Raw genomic sequence first — 17,860 nt, forward strand, 5'->3', positions numbered from 1 at the left:
TTTAAAAAACTAAAAGAAATGAAGTTTTCCTCTTAATATAAATAGGTAAAGGAACCTGCCAATCATGTAGAGCAACAATCTTTTCCACTGCCGCTTAACAATCTACACGCGCCCATGGAAATATTTCTGATTTAAGAACTTGAAACATTTTCAACAAAAAATATAGAAAAAAAGGGTACATGCAAAGACGACAGTTGTGCCAAACGATCAAGAGCTACAACAGCTGATATCCAACTCATAAACTTAATACAAGTTTTTATTGAGACAGATAAATATGATAATCACCTCTCTCATCTTCCAATTAGTCTGTGCTGATGACCATTATGATCTACTCTTGTTTGCATAGTCATCAGATTCATCAAAATCATCCTTCAAACTTTGATCAAAGTCATCCTGATTGCCATAGTTCAAACCACTGGTTGTGCTTTCTGGGTTGCTGCCATATTGATTGTTGTTATCATAGCTGCTACCTGATCCATCCAGGTTGAAATTGTATTTGTCAGAACCACCGCCCAAGTTGCCAGCAGCACTTGCATAGTTTTGTCCAACACCACTGCCACCATAGTTTTCACTCCCACCAGCACCTCCAGCAACGTAATTGTTGCCACCAGTCCCGCCACCAAAACCACCAGCAGCACCTCCACTGCCATAACTACCGGCTCCACTTCCATAGCTATCTCCACCATAACCGGCAGAAGCACCACCACCATCGCCGCCGCCGCCATACCCTCCGCTACCATAGCCGTCACCGCCATAGCCCCCACCACGGTTTCCATATCCACCAGCATTTCCCCCATAACCACCACCGCGGCCACCGCCATAACCTCCACCACCACCATAACCTCCACCACCGCCATAACCGCCGCTGCCACCATAACCACCACCACCATAACCACCGCCGCCATAACCTCCACCACCAAAGCCTGAAGGACGATCATTTGCATAATTAACTCTAACCAAGCGCCCATGAAGCTCCTGTGCATGATCAACATGAGAAGAAGTAAAATACAGGCTTCATCTTCTGAAGCAAATGTTGTCAATGAACATCAATTATGAAAGTTTAATCATAACAAAATTCAGAAGTAAATTTAAGGAGAAAAAACTGAATAATGACTGGATAAAGAGACTTAATTGCTGCATGATTGTTTGGCTTTTAAAAAAATTAAAAAGATATTGGTTATCCACTATTCGCTTAAATGATGCTTTCCAAAAAAAAAAGTAGAATAAAAGGAAAACAAATTTCCAAATTAAGCATCCATGCCCACTGTTCAATGCAGCGCAAAAAATTTGCTAGAAATAAGTGGTGTATATTGTTCCTATGTGACGTAAAAAATTGCCAAAATAAGCACTTGCGCTTGTTCCAACGCAACGGGGAAAATCGTACTTTTGCTCATGCAGGTGATGAAGACCCTTGCACTTCTTTACGTGTGTTGGGATAGAAAACATCTAGCCCCAGTGTAGTACAACATTGATCATCCCGCTTCTTTATGAGTGGTAGGTGGGCCTAGCACTCCTCGTAGCTTAACCTCATATGCAGGTAAGACGTTGAGAGGTTATTGAAATTCAATCTGAATAAACACAGAGGGAATAGCCCTTCAAGGAGGCTACTTGGTTTGTTGAAAAAAGGTGCAATAAAAGAAATGTAGAATATTTTGAAATTTGGGTGTTTGGTATGATGAATAATGAATATAATATAAATTTTAGAGAATTTCTTTTTTACTTAGTTCATTTTTTATGCATTGTAAACTCGTCCAATTTAGGCTAAATTTTTTTTCACAGTAAGCTAATTGTATGTTACGCCCCAAGATCTAAAGTGAAAGAATTCATTTTCTTTTTTTTTTTCAATCCAAATATTCATTCAATCCTTCAATCTATCTATCAGTTACAGTAACAGTGTCAATAATAGTACTCAATATCAATACTAGAAGTGTATCAATGACAATAATCAATAATAGTATCAGAACAACATCAGTAGCAATATCAGTATCAATGATCAATAGTCAGTAATCAATCCTAATTAGTATTAGAAATCAGGAATTAGTAACCAATCATAAATTCAAATGAGGGTATCTTGCTCCTGCACTTATGACTCCTAATCAGTCGCCCCTTAAACTCCCAATCAGTGTACACCTTATAATCACGTGGATTAGTCACAGTCTCCTTATAACTTTCAATCAGTCTCCAGCTCCTCATGACTCCCATCAATGAATCTTTGAGGTTATCATGTGGGGGTTATTATATCATATATATCTGATATGAATTAGAATATCCTTTCAATCGAATTAGTATCACATTCCACTACATATCAATCATACCAATCATTTCAACACATTATATTTCAGTATTATCATATAAAATCACCATACATCACTTTAAACCCATGTTCAGTATACCTTTTCTTTTCCTGCTCATTTAACTCAAAAATTCCTATACACATTTAATCGATGAAAATGCAATAAAATCATATCATATTGTTCAGAATGATCGAATCTATAACATAAGAAATGTTACACGATGAAATCTTACGAAATTAAGAGATGATGCAGTTTTAGTAGAGTTAGGAGAGAAAATCCATAGAATCAAAATCATCGATGACAGAGATAACAAAATAGTCACTTCCAATGATCATAACACTTTACAATAGAAGCAACGAACAAAAAAGCCCAGAAGAGCTTCCTCTCTCCTCTCCCCTCTTCCTCTCCCCCCTTCTCCCTTTTCTTCCCGAGCAAGCAATGAATTGAGGGAGGTGTGAAGTGATGACAAGTATATTTATATAAAAAAAATACATTAAACATTGTTAGTGGCCTAACATCACAACACTCAGACCCAACGCCATAACAATGCATGTCGAATCCAGAATTACTATTAAATAGAAACCTAAACACCACAGTGGCATTTTCTAGTGCCGTTGTGCTCTCCAGCTTAACGCCGCAATGCTCGAAAGCACAACGCAGAAGTGCTCCAGTTCTAACAGAAATTCAATTTTTTTTACTCTTTCATATTTTTGGGTTATTATATTATGTTATCCCGCTAGTTGCCTGTCGTGGGTTTCCCTGTTGTTGATCGCCGCCTTCACCGTGTGTAGCTGCTACTATTGGTTGCCACTACGACGTGTAGTCGGTCACTCCCTACGATCATTTTACTTTATATTGGATTTATTTTACTTCAACCAAAAAAAAAAAAAATCCGTTACATTCATTTTTACACTTATCCAAACAACTTCAAGCATTTCAAATACACTGCATTCTTTTTCCAACAAACCAAATAATCTCCAAATAACGAAAAAAATGAAGCTAAAATGAAAGAATAAAAAAAAATTGCAAAGTAAAAAATATGAAAAATATTCTTATTAGCCTTTAACACCAACGAATCCACAACATTCAAACAAATGGATAGAAGACATCTTTTAAAATTGTAAAATGGAATTTCACACGTATTTCAGTGATAAACACCTGCTCAAAACAATCAAATATGAATATTTTAAAATCTCACACGCATCAAACTATAATGTTCAAATTTAAGCATGTCACTTCAAGAATCATGCCACTGCCTCATTAAGCATACTGCATGCTCGAAAACATATTATTACCTCAAGAAACATTTAGCAACCCCATGAGGAATACTGATATCTCGAGAAGTGAGTCAATACTTCGAAAAGTATACCACAACAACGAAAAATTACATAGTTACTGAAGAATAAAGTAATCAAATCCAACAATTCACGATGATGTTCCCATTCTGATGGTCCCTAAGAAAAATGGCAAATAGATATTGCATAGACTTTCAATAAAATAATAGTAGAGTATTAATATATATTGTCGCATATTAACGATCTATTGGATAAATAGATGAGGGAGGGATACACATTCAAAGTGGTTGGACACTTCGAATGGAGAAAACAATGCACACTATGTTTACTAACCAAAAAATGCAGCAGGAATTTTGCAACACTACGTTTACTTGCCAAAATCACAACAAGATGTGGGCGAGTATATTAAAAGATGTACACCTTGCAGAACATCCAAACTTGCAAATAAGAAGCTCGGATTTTACACCTTGTGTCAGCTATCTATCGGAGAGCATCTCCATGAATTTTTTATAGAGATTTCTACATTAGGAAGAGAAAGGGCTAATTAGCCAGTACAAGAAAGTGGTACAACAAGAAGCATTTAAAGGCAACCTTTGCTCATATGGAGCTATAACTTCAGAAGAGTGAAACCCTCCTAAAAGAGGGACCCATGAAATGGGGATAATATCTAAAATATGAACAATTAGATTGCCTGTGATAAAGATTGACAATTAGGTTGTGAAAAAGAATTAAGAGATTCTAATCATAGAAATTTTTACATTCTGATCTCTTGGTGGAGATTTCTAGCAATATGAAGATGAATTGTCAATCAGACATCCAATGATTAACATCAGGAAGAAGAGAATTTGGTCCATTGGATGCGATGAGGACAACAAAATAATAATGAATATTAAATTTCAAGCTTATTTTTAGATTAGTTTTTTTTTTTATTTTAAATTCTGGATACGTTAATTTCTGTCATGGAGATGGTTTAGAAAGGAAAAAGTTATTCCTTATTTTATGTAGTTAAGCTTAGAACAAATAAGATTATTCCTCTATCATAGACTACAATGCATAGGCACTCCTATGCATAAGAAGATATGCAGTGTCCGGCATGGACAAGCACCTAACACAATAAAGGCATGTGTCAAACATAGTGAAAGTGTGTTTGATTAAAATAATGTTTAAATAAAATCAAACATGTTCTTTAGTGATGACCAGTAAATATGAAAAACTATCAAGTTCTCAAAACATTTGGTACCCATGAGGGGCACAAATATTACATTGAATTGAAGAACATTATTAAGAGAGTTGCATGGAACATTCAAAAATGCGGCATGGACATGCTCGGCAACAATAAAATTTTAATAAGAAAAAGAGTAGACATATTTATTGATAAACACAAAAGCAATTTTTTGATATGGGGAAAACTAGGATGCCCTAATCATTCATTCCATTACACGAAGCTTTGGGATAGTAATAGAGTTGTTCTGACATATTTGAGATCATTTATTTATGAACAAGATGGGATAAGCTACTTAATATCTTAGCACTCCCAATAATTGCCCCCAATAACAAATGAAGAAGATAATTCCCAAAAGCTTATTATATGAAGAAGAAGATAATTTAGCAACACATTTCAAATATTTGATAAACTTGCTAATATACCCTAGGTTGTGCCAAGTGCATAACTTTTAATGAAAAAGCATTAACTATGAACGAATACAATGAGCAACAAGGCAATCATAAAAAGATTGAGCAAACCTGGAGACACCAAGATTTGTGTGATCTGGCATAAAATAAGTCTATGTCCATTGGAGATGAGTGAGGATACAATTCATTGAATAAAGGTTTTCAAAATTACGCCCCTAACTAGCCCTTTCCAAAACCCAAAGTAAATTCAATCACACCGAAAGAGAGAAAAAAAAAAACAAATCTCTTAAGACAGATATGGAAAAAAGTTAACTCAACAGAGAGTATAAAAAAAGGATTAAATAAATATCATAAATCAACCACTTCAAAAATCTTTAAAATGGTGCTTTTATACTAATCTATTAAGTCAATTCAAGATTTTTAATGCCATAATACCTTTAGTTTGTAGATATGACACTCGCTTTTAATTTTTGCCATTTTCTCCTCTATTTCATTCTCTATCTCTTGGCCCTCTTTAACTTCTCTATTTGAATTCCTCTGTTTTAACTTCTCCAATCAATGGAACTTTAAAACAAGCAAAGAAATATGCCTTGAGCTTTGATTAATTCATGCATGAAATCACTTGCACATGTTAACTCTAACATGATCTGCACACATATTGATAGATATTTGATGGAGGTACTTTTTAAATCTAACTAGGTTGAAATTTTAACTATTAAAAGAAAAACTAATCTTCTCATTGATTCAATAGTGTGACAAAAACCTAGATCCCCTTGGTGACTACTCCATTCCAAGTGGAATACTTTATTCTCACAAAGCCAAACAGAGATGAACACAGCCCAATGTCATAAAGCCCAAGCAATGTTTGTGTAGAACTCCCACAAGAAACCACTGAAGTACATATGTTGCACACCAAGATGGATCCACTAAAATTGAGATGACACCTGCCATTTAATATATATACCTCTAAAGTGGATGTATCTTTGCATTAAATGCTATGATGGTACAACCTACCACTGAGGCATATTGCAAAATTAGATTGATTTGTCATATCACCATCAAATATCTTCCCATCAACCTGCGCCTTACTGTGCTTTGAAAAATTCTTGCAGAAGAAGCTAATTTTTTCTGCTTCCTTAAATCATGGTGTTCCACCAATGCTGATGAAACCAAAGTAATACCCTTCAAAGTCGCACATCACAATATATAAAGCCCATTAATTCTTTCTTCCTTCATGACAGTCATAGCACCATGATAAACATTAAGGACTTCAACTTCTCCAAAGAATATGCATCATGAAAAATAATCAAAGATCACCTAAACGTCATTAAGAATGCTCAAATACAGTAGATTATTCCTAAGATTCAGTATAAACTTAACTCTGGGCAATAACATCAATTCCATAACCGTCTTGCACAACACAATTGTCCCTATAGACACACCCACCAAAAGATGGCTCATAAATAAAAAATAGCTCCTTATCAGAACACTTATAATATGAATAAATTGAATCTTGAATCCACTGCTCTTTGCATTTGTTTCAATTTGTTACTCCAAAAGCATCACATGTATCAGACCTAGACCAATATACGAAATGAAACTAGCTTTGGATGCCTAAAGGGCTAAAAGATAAAGATCAAAATTAACAGTACCTTCCCATCCATGGCAGTTATTGCAGCAGAGGCTTCTTCACCCGACGTAAAAGTTATAAAACCAAAACCCCTCGACCTCCCAGTTTCCCGATCAAGGATAACCCTAGCTGAAAAAGGTTGTCAGTTTGATGGATAATCAAATCCCTTCAAAACCTCAATGAAAAAAAAACATTAAAAAAAAATAAGAATAAAAAAACATACCCTCAATAACTTCACCATAGCCAGAAAACGCTTCTCTTAGAGTTTGATCATCTGTGCCATATGATAGCCCTATAATATTGTATAAACATATCAAATGCAGTAAGAAACAAAAAATCAAAATTTGAATGAACAAATAAGTAATAGAGGTGGAAGATCATACCTCCAACAAAGACTTTTGATGATGACATGCATCTCACTGCCTGGTAGATTGAAGGTTTAGATGACACTGCATGCTTGAAGAGACTCCCAATTTTGGCAAAAGCCATTACTCAAAACTTCTAACAGAAGAGATGGATTAGAACATGGCAGTGAATAATATAGCAAAATCTTGCATACAGATAAAGCATGAAACTTTAGGAAATTATGCTACAGCATGAGCCTGAGGCCCGTGAATCATAAAAAAACTGGTCATAATCTAGGATGAAGCCTCAAATTTCATTAATTCGTCTATCAGATTAATCGCATAAACTGGTCATAATCTAGCAATTAACCACATATAAAGCGTTTGAGGATTCGTAACAGACAAAAAAATTAATCAAATCCATAACGCGGATAAGATCAACCATAATAATCCCCTATCGAAACCAAAGGAAAGGTAACAAGCCAATCAATTTATGCATCAATCCCCCAGACTATAAGAGCTCAACTCGACCATAGATGAGAAACCCAACTAAAAACATATTACAAAGAAGTAAAAAATACAATAGCCCCGACATCCAGATTGCAATCGACAGCTAGCATCCAACAGAATTAATCATCGAATAAACAAATGCATCTAAAACCCTAGAAAATGAAAAACTGATAACGAAAGGGAGAAGAGAGAAGATACCGATCAAGATTAGGGTTTTGGATTTCCTTTCTTTACCTGTCAATCGCCTCTCCTCTCAGCCAAAAACCCTACCGCTGGTTGAGCCCGGGGTTTTATGCATTTGACAGCTTTCAATTTACCTAAGAATTTATCCTCGCCGTTGGTGCAAGCTTAATGTTCCAATATTCGCATTAAGGGATAAATCTGAACCGTTGATTTTAAGAGAAAAAATTTTTAAGGCAATTTTGTGTCACGTGTTCCGCAAGAACCTGATGATAGTAGAAATGTAAGGTCCGAGCCATCCGTCTGAATTGTCAAGTTGCAACCTGTTGGAACCGAATAAGGGTGATTAATTTATATTATAGAATGCGTTCCTACATACTAAATTTAATTTTCCCAAAAAAAAAAAACATACTAAATTTATAAATTATATTTTAGAAACAAAAAACTTTAATTCACTTTTGGAAATAATATCGATATTTTTTTATTGAAAAGTAGGCTTTTTATCTATTTTGACAAGAAAATATATTCAAAATTTTATTTCAAATCAAAATACCGCTCATTATTAAATGCAGATTATTTATTCGTAGTATATCTCAAACAACATAGGTCTAATTAATGTTACATTTGGGACGATTTTTCTTATTATTTCTTAAAGTAACTTTTTAGTACAAGTACTTTAATTTTTCACTAAAAATTTATTTTAAGAAACAGTAAGAAAGCCAAGACAAACAAATTCTAAGATTGAATCATACAACAATAATAACAACATCAAGCATTTATCCCACTATATTGGGTCGGTTACGTGAGACTTTTTTTTCATTATGACTTATTAAGAGTCAAATTCTCATTGAAACCTAATAAAAAAGGTCATTTCTAATATTTTCTAACCCAGTCTTTTTAGGTCTACATATACTTTTTTTAACATAAGTCAAATCTAATACATCAACTTTCTTAATCAGGTCATCATAAGGTTGTTGTTTTTTGTGACCAACCATCTAAGGCGACTCTCTCTAATATTATATTTCACTAAAGTTACATCAACCTTTTCACGTATATGCTCATTTCGTGTCATGTCTCTAAGAGTAAAGCCACTCATCCACCTGAGCATCCTCATATATGCAATAGTTAACTTTATATTATGCTTCTCTTTTAATGACCAACATTCTGCACCATAAAGCACTGCATGTCTCACCACCATCTTATAGAATTTTCCCTTAAATTTAAGAGGCACTTTTCTATTACACAATAAGCTCGATGCATTCCTCCACTTCAACCATCCAACTTGAATTTTACTAATAATATCCCCATCTATTTCTTCATCACTGAACAATAGACCAATGACATCTAAAACATGTACTCTTATTAATGATCGCCCAAAGTCAAAATCCCCCCACTATATCTATTATAACTAAAATTACACGCCATATATTCAGTTTAAATCTACTCAAAAGAAAGTCTTTAGACTCTATGGTTGGCCTCCATAATTCAAGTTTACCTTCAACTCCTCTCTAGTCTTATCAACAAGAAGAATATTATTAGCAAAAAAATAAACTAAGATACAACCTCTTGCAAATGTCTAGTGAGAACATCCATGACAAAAGCAAAAAGATATGGGCTTATGGCCAATCCTTTATGTAATCCAAGTGAAATAGGAAAATACTTTGTCAAACCAACTTGTGTTTGAACACAAGTAATAGCTCTTACAATCATATCCTTAACGACTTGAATATAAGAATTATTAACCCTTTTCTTTTCTAGAACTCTCCATATCGCTTCTCTTGAAACTTTATAACATGCTTTCTCTAAATCAATAAATATCATATATAGATCAGCCTTATTCTCTCTATACTTCTCCATCAAAACTCTCAATAAATATAAAATTTTTGTAGTTGACCTACCAGACATGAATTCAAATTGATTTTGAGAAACATTAGTATCACATCGCAACCTACGCTCCATAACTCTCTCCCATAGTTTTAAAGTATGACGTCATAACTTAATTCTTCTATAATTCACACAATTTTGTGCATCAACTTTATTTTTAAAAATATGAATCAATACACTCATTCTCCACTCATATAGCATATTTTTCGTCTTCAAAATAAATTAAAAAGTTTAGTAAGCCAAGAGATTCCTTCATCTCCTAAATATTTCCATACCTCTATTGGAATATCATCATGTATAACAACCTTTCCACACTTCATTTTATTTAAATATTCTCGAACATCGGTTTTACTAATACGTCAATAAAAATTAAAATATTTATTTTCATTTAGGGTTCTAAAGTCACCAAAGTCATTCACATTCTCACGATCTTCATTGAAGAGTTTAGCAAAATATCTCATCTACCTTTGTTGAATATCCTCTTCTAGTAAAAATACTTATTAATCTTTATCCTTAATACACTTCACTTGAACTAAAGTCTTACTATTCATATTTCTTTGTTTGACTAACTTATGCATATATCTTTGGCCCTACTTAGTATTTAATATATTACATAAATCATTAAAGCTAAAATCTTTGCCTTGGATATTGCTTTCTTAGACTCCTTACAGACCTCTTTATATCTTTCTCAATTATCAAAATTTTTACATTTAAATCAATTTTTATAACAAAATTTTTATTTATTTTTTTGTACATTTTGATTCCACCACAATCTATTTTTTACTATTATAAGTTTTTCATTTGACACTCCAAGTACATCTTTTGCAATATTCTTAATATCACTAACTACTTTTTTTCATATAACATTATATTCATTATGCAAAGATAAAATCTTAAGGTAAAAAATCTTACTCTGAAAAATATTTTTATTAATATTCTTTAAATGTCACATCTAATCCTATAACAATTTTTCACTTTTTTTTAATTTTATGTCCTTTCGACTTAAAGTTAAAAACTAATAAGCAATATTGGATACATAAACTTTCACTAAGAATCTTTTTAATCTTTGTAATCTAAATGATATATATATTTTTTTAAGAAAACAATCACTTTGAGTTTTACTTTATGTATTCTTACAATTAAAGAGATGCTCAACTCTTTTCTTAAAATAAAAAATTAGCAATTAATTACAAAATCATAAGCTAAAATTTTTTTAATATAGTCTTACCACCTTCATTAGTCGCTCCAAACTCATAACTACCATGAACTCTTTTAAAATCGTCTATTTTTCAACCAACATGTCCATTTAAATATCCTTTAATAAAAACTCTTTCTTCAAGATTTATCGTTTGTTTTAATTATTCTAAGTCATTCCAAACTTTTAATTTTGAACACATAACCAGACATACTTGAGGAACATAAGCACCTATAATATTATTAGCAATAACAATAATTTTTAAAGCTATAATTCTATATCTAATTTTTACAATATATCCTTCAAACTCTTATCTATAATCACACACATATATCATTTTTAGTACATCTTCTACTAGAATACCATAGTTTAAATTCTAAAATATCAATCTCCTTAGTCTTCTCTTTAACCCATTTAGTTTCCTAAATGCATAGAATATTAATTTTTTATGAATTATAATATATATTAGTTTTATTAATTTGTATGTAAGGGAATCTATATTCCAAGTTCCAATCCTAATTTTTATTTCATGGCCTAGCTTTTTTGCCCCACATCCATCCATGATGTGAGAATCCTTGCCTATTTAATATTGTACTCGGGCACCGGTGCAGCAACCCTTATACATTTGTTATTGTATTCAGACCATACAGCGCGTCGCTTCTAGGAAACACCCTAGCATTAACACAATATATTAAAAGATTTATGTCATGATTATTTGATAAGTTTTATACTGGTTGTCGACTATCTAACATAACTCTTTACTTTTCTCATTCATGACTTTTGACCCGGCAATGATAGTGCTAAAGATTAAGTCATATTTGAGAAAAAATTTAAATCTTGTTTGAAGTATATTTGAATCTTATTGAAATTATATTCAAATCATAAACATAATACAATCACAATAACTATAACATAAAAGAATTATATGACAGATACAACATAGTATAAATTTACAACTATTATATATTACAATGACAATCATTATATTATTAGGCACTTGACCTTCTAAGTAGCCCAAATGTTGCACCACATCATTCTCTCTCCTTAAAATTCTCCTAATTTTCTTTTAACAACTACTCTTTTACTTCATTAATTAAGGTAACATGATAATTCTATTTATTTCCTAGTTAATGCATGTTTGCACAGGAGACCCATAACATTCAATTTTTTACATATATATACCATCCCACTGCACATCAACATCACAATTAAGATCATTGTCAAGGACATGCAAACTAAATCGGCTATGATATTAATTTCATGATTACTGATGAATTTGCATATATAGATTCTATACAATATAACTACATACAACCAAACAAATCTTTTCTAAAACGCATTTAAATTATCCTAATTTTTTTTAAAATACATGTATTTTAAGAATATCTAACTAAATAGTTCCTTAATATATTTGAAATGAAAAAAGAAAAAAAAATAACTCTTGTCAAATGTTTAGAAAGAAAATAAATAATGCAGTAAAATATTTTTATTTTATTTTACTAAATTTTATTTTAAAAAACAATAAAAGATTAATTCTACATGTAAATATTTTATTTTACATAAAAATTTCACTTAACAAGATGACCCATAAGAGTTTATCATGCAAAATTTAAAATAAATTTTGTTGTTCCAATAGTCAAAAATATAAGGCTCTTCAAAGGTCAAATACATTCATGAGGGTTGAAAGTGCAAAAAGGTGCAAATGGAAAAATGTCTCAAAATCTGAGGCCACCAGAATAGCTTTAAATTGATATTTTTACTAATTATTGGGATCACAAAAAATTCAATCTAAATTAGCTCATTGCACACAAAATGAGTTGAACTTACTCTAAGGCTTCTTTTGGAACAATTTTTTTTTTTGCTGTTTTGCAAAGCTGTTTTATAGTTCAAAAGTTTATTTAATGAAAAATGTTCGTACTAAAAAATTGCTTTAGGTTTCATTTGGGTCGGCTTTCTTACTGCTTCTTAAAGTAGCTTTTTAGTAAAAAAAATTAAAATGACTTAGTGAACGAAGCCTTAGTAAGCATTAAGAAAGTTGCCGCTAACGAAGCCTAAGTTTCTACCTCAAAAATCATTTCTTCAAATGTCAAAATTTTAGGATCATTATAAATATTATTTTATTGACTTCTTTTTTGCTATTTTCAAGTTAAGCTTTCTTTGTCTTGAGGAGAATTGATCCAATCATCATTGTATTTACGAGGATTGTAGTTAGACGACCACCATCACCCCATTATGATACGTCTTATGAATACCATTACCTAACTATAGTCTTATGATAACCTTCCCTCGATTATTATCCTCCAACAATCGCCGTTTGATTACAATCCTCTAATTATTCATCATTTGATTATAATCCAATGACAACTATTGCTTGACTATGATATTTTGCTCACCATTGCCCTATTTCGATTATCTGACAATCGTCATTAGACTATGAACATCTAAGTCACTTGACGATGATCCTCCGATCACCACCATTCGACTACAATTCTATGAACATTGCCGCCTAGCTAAACCTAAGCTAGTTGACTTTGTCACCACTATTGTCAACACACACCTAACCCATAAAGCTGATAAATATCATTAATGCCAACTTTAACTCCCATTGTAAGCACAAGGATTTATGATGGACTTATTGGTATGTGATCTTCCCTCAATAAAGAATGATAAAACAAACAACAAACAATCTTTTGAAGATAACTCTCTTGACACTCAACTCTTTCAACTTCCATCACAATATACATTTATATATTTTATATGTCTACCAAATTTTATCAAATATTTTTCTCAATCAAGAGAAAGTGCATCTTTTATAACAAATAATAAAAACATGTGAATAATTTCAACTGAGTTAGAACAACACGAATTTTTTTGTTTTTTACGAGAAAATTATGATGTCTCCTGCAATCATCTTTTATTCATATATGTGCCCAATTTATGTACAAATGCTAAGATATTATACATTTTTTCTTTATCGTCGGGAATATTTTAACACATAATAAAAATAAAAATAAGAAAAAAAATCATGTAATTAAAAAAAAAAATCAAAGATATTACCTAGTTTAATTTAACTCTTCTACATCCACAATTGCACAAACTCTATAATTTCTCTTAAGAGTTTAGTTCAACAGATGATAGCCGTTAAAATAGAACAGGCTAACCATAAACATTTAAATAATACCATATTTATCTATAAAACATTCCATAACACATACCCCTAAAACGTTTCAAGACTGAATCCATGAAAGCAAGGAAGAAGATGAAATGAAGAATCATTCATAACCAAACAATATATTAGTACAGTATTTTGAATGACTGAGTCGTATTGCATCAAAATAGCTCTAGATTTAAGATCAGTACAACATACAGACATGAACAGACATGAACAGACATGAACAAATTGGTGGCTCATCCAACATTCAATTAGATTATACAAAAGATAAAACAAACCATGGTTATTCTACTTCTGCTTCTCCTTCCTGATCTCCCTCGGGACTCACCTTCTACGCGGATGCATCACCTTAGGTGTCCCCTCAAAGAGATCCAACAAGGCTGACTCCAAATCCTCCGGACAATACTTGATGTAATGTTCTCGATTCCTTACTCCATCAAGATGGCTAGCATACCTTCCAATGAAGGTCCTGTAAGCTTGTAGCACCTTGAGTGAGATTGAAATCCTCAAATCTTCTCTAAGACCAACATTTGGGACAGACCAAACCATCTGAGTCCTGTATACTTCTTCAAATGCCTGGTTAAAGTTCTTGAATCTGTCCTTAAGAACAGTCTTTGAAGGAGTGCTGGAACCATGGTTATGGATGCCTTCATCCTTCAAGAAAAGGAGAACTGGATTCCATGAAGCTCGCTCGTAGTTCATAGCATGCTGCGTGAACTTTCTAATGTGCAATCGGATCCAGTCATCTCCAAGAATGGGCTGGAGATCAGAATCCTTTACCTTCTGAACCATGTAACAGATGTTGTTCATCAAAAATAAGCATTGCAGTGCAGTGTCGACATACAACATCGATCTGTCATTGAGGTTTGATTCCAAGATTGAGGTCACAGATTGTAGATTACTAGCCACAGGAGTTAAACCATTACCCTCTTCCTGCAAGGAGTAGTTTTGTTCATCAAAGAGCACATTCATTGTTACACGGTAATCTGCAAGTGCTTTGATGTAGTTCATGACATACTTTGTGAGAGGATGAACTCCACCTCCTGCAAAACCTGTTGTTGATGTGTTTCTTAGAATCGCATTCTTGAATGCGGAGAAGGTTCCTCTCACATATTCACCCAGCCTTGACAAAATATCATTGCATTCATTTACAATGAAAGAGCCTGACTCATTTGGAAAGAGTGATTCGATGTCAGTGAGAAGATCTGCTAATACCTCATACATGTCAAGTATCCTGAAGAGCTTCTCTGGCTTTAGTGGTCCAACTGCTATTGCTTCTCCTAAATTGAGGAATTGCATGATAGAGCTCTTTGAGATTTCAACAAAGCAGGACTGTCTTAGTGATACTGAAAGTTCTCCAAATATGAGGTCACATAGACGATTCTCGCTCGAAAGATAAACGCGTACAAAAACTTTCAGAGCTCGATTCCACCTCTTGATCATGGAATTCAGTGATGACCATTCCAACTGCAGGACTTCTTCAATGCTCAATTTTTCAATGCGAAGAACAGAAAGACACTCATCAAGTGCATCCATTCTGACACTAATGTAGGCTTGGCAGCACTCCCTGTCATACTTGGCCGAAAACATCGTTTCAGCTATGCATCTGAGGTCACATACAACATCAGGATGGATCAGATCGACTAGAAAATCCTCCGATCTTCGGCCACTATCATGGTGGCTTTTACCCTGAATTGCTTCTTCTTCAAATGAACTAGATGAGAAGTCCTCTGACAATTCCTCTTCCATGGACCGAAACGACATGTGATCTGGCTCCAAAGGCTGCCTATACTGTCTCAGAAGGTGCACAAACTCCTCCTCAAGCCTAGCCATGGCCATCTGAAGAGTGCTATCAGCATAGCATAAAAGCTTATTGTACACAGGTGAGGTTGTTAACTTGTCAACAAGTTGCTGAACTTCATTGACAACTTGCAAAAACTCAGAAGTTTCATCAGGGTCTCGGTCCCATATCATGGATTGATCGGAATTCCAGTTAACAATTTTTTCATGCAATATGCCGAGCCGCGCTTCACTTTCAGACATTTCTCCTTCTTCTGCAAATGCAATAAGATCATTCATAATCAGAAATATAGCATCAACAAGGTCAAGGTGTATATTTTGTTGAAGGAATTGAAGACTACTTTTACCTGTTAAAAGCTTCTGCTTGCTAACTTCAACACCTACAACAGATGCACAATCTGCCATGGTTCTTTGGGTACACTTGATGAGACAGAAATAGAGATTAAATCTGAGATATCTTGTTCGGAAAACTCTTTATATTGTCTGTATCTTCTTCTTGCATGATCTACTGTGCATCAGCATGTTTCACTGATGCATACAAGCCTCAATGACTCCTCTTTGAACTATCTAAAATCTGTCAAAACCATTTGAGTTAAATGGAAAAAAAATAAGACGATTCGTCTATAAAAGTTTCACAAGAGAATCACAAAAAATAGAAACAAGCAAGACTTATTCAAAGAACAAGATGTGGTTGGTTGCACTTTATACAAAATTTAATAAAACCTACTAGGTTCTTAATAGAGAAGTCCCTCAAGGAATAGATAAAAAAAGCTTCCAAATGAGTTGTTTCAGATTGCAGAGAGCAAAAGAAGAACGCTCAACTCCATATAATCATAGCCTATAAATGAATCTAATAACCAAAAATAGCCATGCTTGAAAATCACTGGCAAGTCAAAGATACAACAAAACAACAATAGCTCGAACAATAAAGAAACCCTAATTTTAGTCTAGCACTGAAGCAGAAAGGAACCTCGAGTAAAAATTAGTGGGCCAAGGGAATTTCGCCGTATCCTTGAATCAATTGAACAAAGAACAGTTGGAAAACCCTCAAAATCCAAACTTGAAGCTCTTGGAAACACAAGGCAAGGATCAGAAAAAAAAAAAAAAACGATTTTGAGAAGAGAAATCAGCCAAGTGATCTTAGCAAAGGGAAAACCAGTCATCCCCTAATACAAAAATAAAAAACAAAAACCCACATCAGCACAAGAAAGCTTTGGAAGGAAGCTTCGAGGAATACAGAAGGAAGCTCAGATCTCGGTCCAAGAAAACGACGGAAGCTGCTGAAATCAAGATGGAAGAAGGAGACAGCTTTGTACTCCCCTACGCTACAAATCAAATTCAATATTGTTTTGGGTCGAAAACAACTTTAAAAAAGACGGTCACCTGAAGCTTCGTAGCTTGCTCTAATGGCGATTTGGCTTCATCTCTCTCTCTCTCCCTGTCTCTCTTCGATAAGCTCCGAATAAGCTAGGAGCTGAGCTGACTAGTTTAGCTTCTGCGCATCTTCTTATGACTGAGATGTAAAATGTTGGAAAAGCCAAACTTTTTCTAAAATTACGAATTTGGTCTTTGGCTCCGCGGCGATTAATTGGACAGCTGGATGGTTGTTGAGTGTTTGAGTTCGCCATTCATTTGGACTGATTCTACCGTCTGATCTAAATCGTACGGTTGAAAAAAAATATTAATTGAGGGAGATCAAATGAGCGAAGCCTTGCGTTGACATTGTAAATTGACTTTCTTCCGTCAAAATTTTAAGATCAAATTTAATTTACATTAAATTTTTACTTTCAATAAAAATATACCAAAATAATATTTTACTCCATTCGAGTAAAATTTCTAATTATTATTTTTCATTTTTAAAATTTTTGAGTCAATTAAAATAAACTCACATAAATTTGTTAGTTTATTAAATATTTTTTTAAAG

At 33.4% G+C, this 17,860-nt stretch overlaps 2 protein-coding genes across 6 annotated transcripts; both read right to left on the reverse strand.

Moving 5' to 3' along the window:
- On the reverse strand, window positions 1-8,079 carry LOC110096771 (glycine-rich RNA-binding protein 10). 2 transcript variants are annotated; one of them, XM_020822844.2, is made up of 5 exons: window positions 7,940-8,079; window positions 7,235-7,349; window positions 7,075-7,143; window positions 6,874-6,980; window positions 1-975 (listed from the first exon to the last, which is right to left on the reverse strand). In XM_020822844.2, exons 2-5 carry the CDS (start codon window positions 7,338-7,340, stop codon window positions 322-324), a joined length of 936 nt encoding a protein of 311 aa, XP_020678503.1. In that variant the 5' UTR covers window positions 7,341-7,349; window positions 7,940-8,079; the 3' UTR covers window positions 1-321. The 2 variants fall into 2 exon arrangements, with proteins under 2 accessions (XP_020678503.1, XP_020678505.1); XM_020822846.2 differs by having other exon boundaries at window positions 7,904-8,009.
- A 6,141-nt stretch (window positions 8,080-14,220) lies between these two features.
- Window positions 14,221-17,450, reverse strand: LOC110096774 (exocyst complex component EXO70E2). Of its 4 annotated transcripts, none has more exons than XM_020822849.2 (3): window positions 17,320-17,450; window positions 16,284-16,510; window positions 14,221-16,190 (listed from the first exon to the last, which is right to left on the reverse strand). In XM_020822849.2, the coding sequence occupies exons 2-3, from the start codon at window positions 16,339-16,341 to the stop codon at window positions 14,461-14,463; spliced, it is 1,788 nt and encodes a 595-aa protein (XP_020678508.1). In that variant the 5' UTR covers window positions 16,342-16,510; window positions 17,320-17,450; the 3' UTR covers window positions 14,221-14,460. The 4 variants fall into 4 exon arrangements, with proteins under 4 accessions (XP_020678508.1, XP_020678511.1, XP_020678510.1 ...); XM_020822852.2 differs by having other exon boundaries at window positions 16,284-16,503; window positions 17,320-17,435; XM_020822851.2 differs by lacking the exon at window positions 17,320-17,450 and adding an exon at window positions 17,133-17,283.
- Window positions 17,451-17,860: the final 410 nt, after the last annotated feature.

Source organism: Dendrobium catenatum, unplaced genomic scaffold (genome assembly GCF_001605985.2).
Source record: "Dendrobium catenatum unplaced genomic scaffold, ASM160598v2 fragScaff_scaffold_1023, whole genome shotgun sequence".
NCBI classification, from domain to species: Eukaryota; Viridiplantae; Streptophyta; class Magnoliopsida; order Asparagales; family Orchidaceae; genus Dendrobium; species Dendrobium catenatum.